The 12,783-nt window shown below is 46.2% G+C and overlaps 1 protein-coding gene across 1 annotated transcript in view; it reads right to left on the bottom strand.

Annotated features, from left to right (window-relative positions):
* Positions 1–12,783, bottom strand: part of Nf1 (neurofibromin 1) — a 193,328-nt gene that overhangs the window by 87,577 nt on the left and 92,968 nt on the right. The window contains exons 22-27 of the mRNA XM_072287355.1: positions 12,234–12,445; positions 7,752–7,835; positions 5,831–6,096; positions 4,871–5,001; positions 1,376–1,550; positions 565–804 (exon numbers count right to left, since the gene is read on the bottom strand). Of these exons, the coding sequence (XP_072143456.1) occupies positions 565–804; positions 1,376–1,550; positions 4,871–5,001; positions 5,831–6,096; positions 7,752–7,835; positions 12,234–12,445 (1,108 nt within the window). The remainder of the gene's footprint in view (positions 1–564; positions 805–1,375; positions 1,551–4,870; positions 5,002–5,830; positions 6,097–7,751; positions 7,836–12,233; positions 12,446–12,783) is intronic.

The following is a 12,783-nucleotide window of genomic DNA, read 5'->3' on the forward strand; positions in this document are numbered from 1 at the left end:
TTTTATTTTTAGAAAGCAAGCAGTGGCCAAGTTTTCAAGAGATACCTTGTGAAGTCTGGTGCTCACAGCTATGAACAGAGAGGAACAGAAGTGTAGAAGTATTTGAATGCTCCTTTGGTCTGTGCTATGCCTGTTTGCTTAAAACATGCAGATCGCATCTCTACTACAGGTCTATACTGACCTACACTGTATTTCAGGGACAGAAATTCGTAGTCAAATATCCCCTCCCAGAAACCAAATCTTGCCTTGCCCTAGGGTGCTGTAACCACTTTCATGGATCCAGCTTCCAATTCTCAGAGACCGAAACCAGCTGCATAAACATGCAGCATAATTGATTAGGTTAATTGGTACTGATCCCTATTATGTGTAAAGCACGAATGTTTAACGGAGAGGCAAGAACAAGAAGACACTCGTCGTCGCATCTTCGTGTTCCCGTCTTTCAGTCAGAGATATGCGCTGTACACACAAAGTAAACATGCAACCAGGGCATTCCAGCAGACTGTCCCTCAGAGAAACCTGCAAGAGCAGGAGTGAAGCTAAAAGCAACAAGAAAGGATGACGCACTGCGAGTCCATGGGTTTGTGCTCGGGCGGCCCCAGGTAGGCCAGCAGGGTGGCCATCTTGTCGAAGGGGCGCCTCCCGACCGCCTTGTGGTCCCGCGAGCTCGACAGGTAGTCCCCGATCTTCTCCTGGTGGTTCCACAACAGCCGGTGCAGGGCGTGCACGTTGGCGTCGCTCACAAACGACATGCTGTGGCTGCCAGGCTCCACCGACTCACAGTCAGACGTGATCTGCATCACCCATCTGCAGCAGCGGCATGTGCCCTGGTAAGCACTGCCCCACAGATTCCTTGAGCGCATGAAACGGGCAGTGGAGCTGGTCGGCAAGCATTAGTGGCGGCACAACAGCACAGAGAAAAGCAAAACGCCGACACAGTTGAACCGTGTCAGATCGAACTCGCATCCGACACGAAAATACCTTCACTGTATCTGATATTAGTTATAAGCACATATTCGTTACACACCGATATCAACAACAAAGATTTGAGATTTACTTCGTTCCGTCTCATAGTTGTGCAATATAGTGAGGTTTGAATGTTCTTGAATCTGCTCAATGTCTTCTTTATCTGTGTTCCTTGTGTGTTGGAAATTTTCTTGTTGTTTGCATTGTTGTTGCGATATTAAAGTGGTGTTCAGGCCTATATAGCTTTATGCACCAGTGAACAAACTTTGGTGGACGTCCAGAACTTTGTCTCAATGTCGATGACGGTTTGATGTTGACATCCGACGCGCTACAGCAAATGTCTAGACCTAAGAGACGCCCCGGACGGCATCCTGAGTGTCCGAGAATGTCAACAGCCGAAGGTGTTCCTGACCTGCGACCGGCTTCAAAGTTGGCACGCAGGAAGTCGTTGAAGGGCAGCATGTGCTGCTCCTTGCTGAACTCCACGTGGTTGGCAATGTTCTGCAGGATCTTGGACATGAGCATCAGGCCCCTCTTGACGCGTGACGATGGCTGCCGGTCCACTATGCCCATCTCGTACGGGGACACTGTGCAGAACGGGAGCACACAGGAACCTCGCATCTCTACTCGGGTATACTCTGGCTGCCAGGAATAAAAGATACATTTTCACATCTGCGAGGCTTTGCAGAAGCCAAGACCTGCACGCTTCTCTTTGTTCTGCAACACCTCTAAAACCCTTTCACTAGAATACTTGACAGCTGAGGCTTATGCGAATGACTCGAGGACCACCACATGACACAGAAATACATGTGCCTTCCACTACCAATTCAATGAGGTGATCTTGTATGCTTAATATGAACCTCAAGACATGTTCAGGGTTTAGGATTTAAGCCTCCCTTGCTAAAACAGCAATGAATTTCCAATATTGTGTGATTACTTGCAAACAGAAAGGCACCAGCTATGTCATTACTAAAATGAAGTCTAGGTGCTAAACATACGTATTATCAAGCCAGAAGAAATCATGAACACACTAGAAAGTGAACTGCCCACTTAGGTGCACCAGTGTGTGTGACACTGGTGCAATTCCTTCAGAGGTGCTTCCTTTTGGGTCTAGAGTGCATTCGATGCACAGTTATGTCATGATCACATTCCCCAGCCTCAATTACCGTATTTATTCGAATCTAGGCCGGCCTCAATTCTAGGATGACCTCCCACCTTCCCCCTTGAAATTCAGAAGGTCAAAACATAAAAGTCTTCCGTGAATATATGCTACATGAAAAAAAAAGCATTAGACTGTGAAATGAACATACAGCACTATTGAAATTCTGCACTTTCAGAATGCTTGCATTATCACATCGGCCTTAATTTCAACACACGCTGCCGTGACCCAGTTCACTACTTGATTAAATGGAGTAGACTTGTCAAAGGCCCGTCGCACTTGTTTCAAGTGATGCCTTGAACCTATGTGACCTCCTTTGCCTGTATGATCTCTGTCATTACCAACGTTGCGCTTCTCCTTGCCTCCTCAGAATTATGCTTTTTGACCTTGCTGCATTGACTTTTCTGCTGTCGGCAGTGTCCGGTGGTCGCGGCCAAACCACATCCTGGCAGACTTCCAATTTTCATGCATTTTTTTTTTTATAGAAAGTATCAAACTACATTTGAGTAAATACTGTAGTGAAGTGTAAGAGGTGCTCTACTTTGTTCATCCCTGTCTGCAGTTCATTCTAACCAGATAGCAAAAACCACAGATGACCACATTCTCATGACGTCCCCTTTGCTTAGCTAAATCACCCTTGTGTGTATGTTGGCTTGTTATAAGGCAAAGTGCCTCGAGCAGCCAGCCGCGTGCAAATTTTCTGTGTACATATACACCGGTTTCTTTCACGCTCAAAAAAACATTTATATGTAGCACGTACTGAGCAACAGGAAGCTGTGTTGGGAGTCTTTCATGTTGCTCTACAATTTTCTTATTGACACTTTTCATCTAATTATAGTATTTGAGAAGTCAATTAATTAAGACTAATCATGTAATTAGGCAGAATGCAAAGACTAATCTGAGTATTTCCAAGCGACGGCAAACACTACCTTGGTTTTGTCTAGCTACGTGGTATTTGGGTAGCATTTTCAAATCTTGCTGCATGATAGTTGGGACACACTGTATACAGTATATAGGAGGCTTTGGTTGGAATCGACGCCATTTTTGCTGTGCTTATGACTGGTGTTGATGATACCCGTAGTCTGGTATGACGGTTACGGTGCTGCATAACCCTGGCGCCCTGTGTAGCGCTGCGGCCTTTTGTGCTTCGACTACGCTAATTCGCAATGTTATAGCAACGCAGAGCCTTCGGCATGACGGCTGCTTTGAGAGATGAGTAATTTTGATGGGCTAGGAGCTGGGAATATCTCCTAACAGGAATAACAGTACAAAAGTCACAGCTGGAAGTAATATGGCAGTTTCTGGGTCACCCAGCTTAAATACAACTGCAGGACTACAATCAGCAAGGACTTCAACCTCTGACGATTGAAAGGTGCCACACCATATTTGATGCTGATTCAATAGAAACTGCTTCATTATTCCGCCTAGCAGCCTAACAGCACACAGAAAGCAGATATATCACCTTACCGACAAAAAAAAACAGCACCTTAGTTCTGTCATTAACTCTTTCGCTGTCGGACCTTTTTGGCCGTGACGCACCCCCAGTGTCGGCTTGGTTTCAGGGAACGAGCATAACAGGGAATGAACATAGCAATTTATTTTTGATTATGATTGGTATACAAATAACGTAGTCAATGCTATATGCACATTTCAGTGTTCTGCAGCTGCTGTTAGTAAACATCATCATCATCATCAGCCTGACTATAAAATCCGTTCAACATCCGAATCTGACGATGCGGAACCCTCTTCCTCGAGTCGCTCAGCCATCCGAAAGTAACCGCGCGCTGGGAGGATGCGCTTTCAGTCGCCCGCACAACGGAGAGAAATGGGGCGTTGCGTGATCAAGAAGACAGAGGGAGATGGAAAAAGGCTAAACAAAGTTCGAAGGGCTTTACGTTTACTGCTGCAAGTCGGAAGCGAGAGTTCGGCGAGAGAGCGAAAGCAGCAATCGAGTCACTCTTTTCGGAGAGGCAACGGCACGTGCGCCTGAAGTTGACGCGGTGTAGCAGACACACCAACAGAAGAAAAATAAAACCCTTCAAACCAGTGTAGATGGCAGAACAACCCTTGAACCCATAACCACACGCGCGCGCGCTACGCATGATCCAGCGAACGCGGAGCCACCGCGCCACTCCGCAAAGAGAAAGTGGGGAGTGGCAGTCGCATCGTACTCTTCAATACATGGGTTAACAGAGGTCAGGCAGAATATACGAACTTGTAGAAAGAGTCAACAGGTGGCGTCGCCAATTCAGGAGCGCCAGCTTCGCGCTCAGGCGCGAAATTTTGAATGCACGATAGAGAACGTACCGGTACGTCAGTGACACCGTGGGGGGAAGCGCGATGACATACCGGTACGTCCATGACAGCGAAAGGGTTAACAACAGCAATATTGGTTCTTATCTTATCTTATCGCCATGTTCTTCTAAAGCAATCTGAATTTCGAAAGAACAGTGCTGCGCCTCAAGTCAAAACTTCCTCCTCAATTAGGTCATACCATGGGTAAAAACAAAAACTGTGAGCTTTACGAAAGGTTAACTTAGCAGTCATCTTGAGGACCAAGCATCGGGGTTCGTCTTTTCTTTGATTGTCCCTTGTCTGTTGCTGATTGGTCCGCAAGACTAATCCGTATCAACTTGCCGAGGTTTCGCATCTTTTGCTGACTTAGCAGTCGAGATTGAGCTGATCTGTTTTTTTCTTTCTTCAGCCATCACCATAAACCAGAGACAAGGCAAAGAGAGCAGCGCTCACCAATGGCCGGGTTGATGAAGCGCAGGAAGATGACGGTGCCCACTGCGCTGATGTTGTGTGGGAAGTTGGGGAAGCGCTTGTTGAGCACCTGGTACAGGCAGTGGCACATGCTGCGCAGCTGGGGCGGAAACCTGCACCGGTACAACACACCCACACCTCAGCCACGCCTTCTGGTGCTACCCGCTGCGGACGCTCAGTGCAGCTACGAGACTGTCCCGGACTCTGTTACCAGCCACGCTGGCCACGTTACAACGGGATTAGAATGCAAGAATGCATGCCAACTTTGATTTGGTTGCATGTCAAAGAGCCCTTCAAGTTCACAATTCATCCAGAGCCCCCCCCACCACACCGCTGTCTCACAGCTCTTTACTGTATAGTTGGCCAAGTTGGTTCACGCCATTTTACAGAAACGGTGCAAAGAGACTGGTAAATGAAATGGACAAGTGCTGTCTAAAAAATGGCTGTCCTTTACAGCAGCCCTTAAAGTGACAGCGCAACAGATCACATAGCAGAACCAATATGATCAAAACATGTGAAGAGAAACCAAGATCACAAGATTAAAGAGCAAAAAGAAAACTTTTACTATGCCTGGCTCTGCAACCTAGCCACCCAAGGAGCATTAACAGGCGATGCCCTTGTGCTCTTGGTGATAGCCAGCGTCTCAATTATTGCCAAAGGTCGGCACACTCACCCACGAGCACCCTGTGACCCGTACTCGCTCCCCACTCATTTCACAGGCGTGAGCATAAATGAGAGTGAGCATGGGCAGGAGTTTGGCGTTCGTACCAACGAAGCTCACCGACAGTGATTTTAAGTCAACGTAAGTGCGTGAGTGGAAGTGGACGAGACTATGAGCGCAAGTGAGTGTTGTGCGAGTACGTGAGTCGAACCAGTGACCTTGCGCTCAGCAGCAGAAGGCCACCGCCACTAAGCCACCACGGCAGTGACTCTGCAACGCACCGGTCTGAGGAGCAGATGACAGCGTTGAAGACCTTCTGGGTGAGCTGGAGCAGGGAGCGCCGGTTCTCCTCGACGTCCTCGTGCTCGTCGACCCGCGCGGGGTCCACCTCGTAGCTGGGCCCGTCCGCCAGCAGCAGGGGCTGCACCAGGGGCTCGAGCAGGCTGTGCAGGTACGAGGCGCCGTAGATCTTGAAGCAGAAGGCCATGATCTTGCTGCCCAGGCTGTTGCCCCGGAACAGCGTCTGCATGCAGTCCGACAGCTCCACCTGCACAGCGGGGTAGGACGGCACCAACGTCAGCGCACGTTGGGCAACGAAAGGCGGTAGAGTGTTCTAGCCACTTTTGCATAAAGGCACCCTTTTTTTTTTCTCTCACAAATCTGTTCTTCTGGATTCCCAATTATTCAGACATATAGGCAGGAAGTCCCAGCCAAGTTCAAATTATCGGCTGTCAACTTGACCGCAAGTCGTGCACCAAATCAAATGCCAAATCGTGCCAAGTTTCTTCGCCGTGTGCCCACTACAACTGCTGCCGTGTCATCCCAGCACGTATGATGGAACAGTGGTAGCAGCGATGGCTTCGGATTAACACGGCTGTGGCCACTCCAAATAATGGTAACATATAAAGCCTACAGGTAAAATATTTGACGGAGTCTTTTGTGAAATCAGAGTTTAGCGCTAGCACCTTGTTTCGTTATCGTGAACACGTCATCTTTACTAGCTTTTCTTTTTGTTTTTCCCCTGATGTGAGTGTGGTCATTATTGTGCATTGTTGTTGTCTTCATCAACACAGCAATGATTTTGTATTCATGTCCTTTTAATCGTTGTTTGTGATTACATGACTGACTGCCTGCTGCTACTGCTGTTTACGCTAGGTGCTTTGCACGAGCCTCAGGCCCACACCTTTGCTACTTTCCCCTGCACATAGAATGGGCAAAAAGAAATGTTAGGGGTGTGCGAATACTCGAATATTTGATTTCATATCAACAGGAAACATCTGAATAATTTGATTCGCGAATCAAATATCTAGTATTTGATTTTTCAAATAATTGGTACCCACAGTGAGTGACCCGGCCATGGTCAGTGCCCTGATGCACGCAAGCATTCCCACAGTGTGCAATATCCATCAGTACAAGGTTCGACCAGGTCGACTTGACCGATTGAAATGATGAATGGTGCGCGAATGGAGGGAACAGCAAAAGCATCGCGTGGTGCCGAGCGACGTGCTGTGCATTCTCCGCTTTTTTCTGTTGCACAGATTAGCCTTAATGAGCTGATGATGACTGACAGAAACCATCTGCCAAATAAAGATAGAAAAACCCTCCTGTTTCCTGGAAGGAAATTGGAAAGCAAAAATTTCTGAGCAAAAGAAGATTGACATTAAGCAGAGGATGGCCCACTTTTAAACCAAAAGCCACACTGGTATTTGGGACAACTTTGTTATTCCTTCAGCTTCAGAGAGAAAAAGCACTTGATCTTATTTGACAGACATTTTACAGATAAAAAATGTTTTTCCAGACCTTCGTATACGATCTGAGTCGTGATCAGTGCTCGCATACTAATATGGTGTTCTCTTTCATAAGCGTAGAGCATACTATGCAGCTTGATTCATAGGCACCCAAGTTACTGGTAGCTAGCAAGATCGTGTTAAGTAATGTGATCAGCCTCCTGAACAAGTGCAGCATTGTGTTTCTTGCACAAAATTTGGAAGCATATATATAAAAGATTGCGTTGAATTTTCTCATATTCGATTCTATATTCAATTTGAAATGTACTATTAGGTATTCGCACACCCCTACAAACTGTTTGCATGCATTTGAAAAAAAAAAAGGGAAGGAAGGAAGGAAACCTTCAGTTCGCTCTATTCCTCCCAGCACAAGCAGGGCAAGGAAAGAGGGCAGAGTGTGCAAGGCATGCCTCACCTCTTTGTAAAACATGTTCCACAGCAGCGGGGACAGCAAGTGCTTGGCGTCGAACAGGGTCACAAACACGCGCGCCAACTCATCCTGCAACAAGAGAGCGGGAAGCCTGATTCCAGGTAGTGGCCAGACTGGTAGGTGACATATGGCTACATATTAGTGCTGTGCAAATATATGAAACTTTGAATATTCGATTAAAATCAGCTGGTACTCGATTCGATTCAAAAGACACTTTTACTATTCGAAATAGGGAACCCCATATGATTGAACCCCCAAAAATTCCTTAGTCAGCTTCGCTGCAGTACAGCCATGTTACGCGGCGAAGCATATTTACCTTGCAGTAAAGCATACTAAATGTAAAAGGGGGCACTCACATGGTGGTGCTTATGGCTAGCAGACACTATCAATTCAAGTACCCACACTGTACTGCCTCTTCATGCATCTGGACAACAGCAACCGACAGGTGGAAACCTCTGTATTTGCTACTAACCAGGAGAGGGGGGAGGGGGGGGGGCGGAGTATTCTGTAAGTGTCCACCTAGTGCACTGTCCATTTAGGCTGCTGCTGATTGGCTAGGGCCGCTCGTCTCCTCCTCGCTTGTACAGCTGCATCCAATCAGCAGCGGCAGAAAGGGACAGTCTACTAGGTGGACTCTTACATAATACCCCTTCTGGCTAAGTGCCTAAAAACACAGTTTCCAAACCACAAATTTGACCAAGTATCGAACATAGCAATGTTTTTAAAGCCTTGCTCTCTAAAGTAGTTGAGTACCATCAAGATGCTGCAAATGGCAAACTGGGTAAAAGCCTGGCTTTTGAAGAAGCAAGAAAAATTTTAACACCAAGGAATGCAGAGATGTCCTCGACAACGAAAGCTCCTGAGGAGGCTCCTTCCATGTTAGTGCTGTGGAAAGGCTGAAAAGCTCATCAACCAGCAGCAATTTTCACTGCTACAAGTGCAGGTTCAAAGACATGCGCATGTAAAAACTTTGGGCAAGAAGATCAGTGTAAGTGGTGGTGTAAGCATGGTGTCCCCTGACTTTCGAAGGGTACTTTCCAATACCAGAAATTAGTGTGTCTAGTGAGTGGCTCTTTTCAGTGTCTGAAGGAACTGTGACATGCAAGAGGGTGTCACTGCTCCCTAAACATGTCAAGCAGCTATCTTTTCTTCACAACAACACTAAATAACTGCAGTTGTGATACTGTTAAGTAAAAGTGTTGCACTTTCTATTTTGTTGAAAACAAAATATAATTTCTCTGTACATTGTTTGCTGAACAATTAACTTGCTCTTTTTTTTTTTTTTTTTTTGCACATCTGGTTGGTGGAAACAATTGCATTTTTGAAAAACCAATAGCATTCGTATTTGAAAAATATTCAATTTGATTTGCAATTGCTTTTCATTATTTGTATTAGCCTATTCAGTAGAGTCCACAACACTGCCCTTTACAGGGTAAGTTTCCATAAATACGCCACCAGAAAGGATGTGTGGGTTCTTCTTAAGAAACACATCATGTGCACACACATTCAAAGTGTAATGCCACCCTCAATGTCTCCCCAAACCCTGTTCAGACATCTAGGCCTCTTAATAACAACAGAAGCATGAAATGTATACTCGGAAGAACACATCTCTCAATTCATCAATATTGCCGCAAGCCATTGTACTTCGGAATGATCTTCCAGACAACACAGTGTCTTTTATTACCTGTGAACTTTTACTAGGGCGCTTGTATATTTGTTGTTGTAATTTGGGGGTGTGGGTTATATGCGGTGGTGTGTTATATACAGAAAAATACAGAATTTATTTTGATCCTACTTCCTCGTCTTTTCTGTTTTTACCTTCCTGCTTCTCGTTTTCTGGTGCTTGGATCGTCACACAGTTAAAGGGACACTAAAGGCAAATATTAAGTCACACTAAAGTAAAAGTTTACTGCTCGAGAACACCTAAGACGTCAATATTATCATAAACAAAGCTTCAGTAACTGTAAATTCCGGACACAATTAGAGACTCACACGGGACATTCAAGTAATAACTGGACAAGATGTTATATAAAGCTTCACACTTTGTTACATTTAGAATTTTGTTACATTGAAGTTCATTCTATCAAGGTTCAACTGCATATTGTATCTTTTATTTGTTTGTTCCACCATCACACAATGCTTCGATCGGAGTCAATGATATACTGCTCAGACCATTTACAACGTAACCACTTACAGTGCAGGACCAGATATAATGCAGTGTTTTCTGATTCCCTTTTATTTTTCTATAGAACTGAATGTATATGCATACCGCTTATAGTGCAGCAAAACAATATACCGGCTATATTGCGGTTGTTAGAAAATCCCGCAGCCAGGTGAGGCATCGAGCACGCTTAGCAACGAGGTGTACCAACTGCGGGGAGAGGGACGGGGGGAGATGCAGAGGAGGAGGAGATGCAGAAAGTGTAAACGAACAAGGAACAGACGGGGGGGTAGAGCAGCAGCAGCGTACTGGCTCTGCGGGCGCACGGGGGTTGCCTAGGCGACAAGAGAAGCTTTTAGCTCCGGCTGCTTGTCAGCGGCACGCGGTCCGCAATGTATGCGTGAAGATTGCTTATTTTGTTACTTAGTCATTATACCCTAAAGGTTGGAGGGTATTACATAGGGGGGATATGCAACATTGTCAAAGGTAACACGTAACAGGTGACAACAATATACAAGGTAAAAAAAAAAAAAGGAAAACATTCACACCTTAAAATATTGTAAGGCCAACTTGTGTTACAAGTTTCATGTTATGCAATGCAGAACAATGTGATGTGATGATGGTTATACGATGCAAAACACTGAAACATAGTGCCATGAAACAGTTTTTAACAGTAAGTAAATATTAAAAAATGAGAAATAAGAAAAGAAAACAGGAACAGCGATAAAAAGGGGACGAGCATGGTAGATGAACATTCAGGGCATGAGATATGACTGAACAAGTTCCTGAAATTGATTAAAGTAGAGTTCTGTTGCAATGTCAGATGGCAGCTTATTCCACTCGGTTGTAGTATGTGGTATGAAAGAATGAGTGTATCGTGATGTGCAACAAAAAATGTGTTTTGGTTTCAAAGGGTGATCATGACAAGGGAGTACATACATTCATAATGGGAACAGCGTGAAAAAGACGACGACGGAGTGCTTACTACAATGTCCCCCTGCCGCATTATCGGTTATAACGATGAAGCCTGGCTACTGGGTGTCTGTGCCAAAAGGTAATGGAATGTGAAATCCTTCAAAAGAAAAAAAGAAAGAGAAACTCGGGCCGGTGCATGCCGCCATGTGCTGTTTTGCAGCCTTCTCCGCATCGCCAGCCTCACACGCTTCTTTCCCGTCACCCCTCCACCCCTCCGAACACGAATGATGGACCGCGCCAACTTCGCTGACAGCACTGGGCACTGCTCCCAGACTGCTCTCGGGCCCCTCATGCTGCGCAGTTCTATGAACGGATTAATAGTGCTTGTCTTTGTTGGTTGCGTCAGTCATTCCTGGCCACGTGGTTACTCAGCCTCGTTTGACTGAACAAGAATGATCCTGAAGGTTGATCCACCCGCCGGTCATTGGCAATGCACAACGTCGCCAGCGAAAAGAAAGTGCACTGCTACGGATTTGGAAATGAAGTGCTTCCAACCGATGAGGCGAGCATCGCAAACGTGCTTACATCGAATAGCAACGGCAAGAGTGACACCGACGACAGAAGCAATGATGTGGTAGGGCAAACTGCCTCAACGTTGTCCTTGCAGGAGGCCCTGCAGATGATTCAGTACCCCCGGGACTTCGTTCTCGTGAGGAACTTTCCACTGTGCTACGAGGAGCACCTGGATGCCTTGGAGAAGGATGTCGGCAAGCTTCACATGAAGCAAGCAAAGCTGATGAACGTGGGGTTTTCTCGTGCAAGCCAGTGAGAAGTATGTGGTGAGCTGCTTGCGGCAATCTCGCCCCAGAGTTTCTTCTGGATTTTTGAAGCTGAGAGGCTGCCGCAGCAACTTTGGCACATTTTTTATGAGGCCTCTTGTGAGGCCACCAAATTAATGCCTTGGTGGATCTCGCATCCCACTTGCCACCCGTGACCCCGCTTTGCAGTTATAGCAGTGCCATTCTTGAATGTCAACAGCCGCTGCTTGTTAAACGCGATCAGAGCGCGCAGGAGGCAGAGAAACAGTTAAACGAGTCCACACAATCAGCAACCGGATGGAGGAAGGTTGTTGGGCACTGGTGTCCCCACCATTAAAGTTTTTTCAGAACAGTACTGCCATCCCCCATTCTGATTTTTTTTCATGGAACCCAATTGTGACAACCACTGGTTACAACAAAGGGATTTTCGTGGCACTTGAATATTGTTTTCAGTGGGTTTGACAGTAAATAATTACACATATAGCAATTTCACAATCAAGCATGCCCTGCAAAACAGCTTACAAGTGACTCAAGCCATCAAAAGGAGCAAAGTGCACAGCACAGTATGCTCACCATCTGCGGGGTGATGACAACGCTAGCCAGGGCCATGGCGATTGGCAGCTCGCCCTTGTCGCCAATCATGGTGACCAGCTGGACAAGCTGCTCAAATCGGTCAGCCAGCACTGTCTCGGCTAGCATGTCGAACTCGGTGCCCTGTTGCAGGATCTTGGTGAGCACCTCCATGAAGGCTGCTCGTGTCTGCAAGTCCTTGTGGTAGCCCAGGCCTGCAGACAAGCGCGCCACCCCCGTCTAGAGTAACAAACTACACACAGCCACATCCTGCCACTCAAACTATCATACACTGCCACACATAAGCTGTTGCCAAATCATGACAATATGTACTTGGAGGGGCACAAAAATTTGTTCAGACTAAACAGAGTTTGAAACAAAAGAAAGCCCACAGATTGTGGGCTATCACGCAGACAGCAGTGCATGACGCAGTGCACGTGCACTGAGTTACCACACACATGGCAAGTTTCTGAACATTCACAGTTGCTGAGAGAATTAAACTTGTTTTTTGCAACAGCAGCCCCATGTAGTATTTGTTTACAAAATTTTGCTC

This window comes from Dermacentor andersoni, chromosome 3 (assembly GCF_023375885.2).
Source record: "Dermacentor andersoni chromosome 3, qqDerAnde1_hic_scaffold, whole genome shotgun sequence".
NCBI lineage: Eukaryota > Metazoa > Arthropoda > Arachnida > Ixodida > Ixodidae > Dermacentor > Dermacentor andersoni.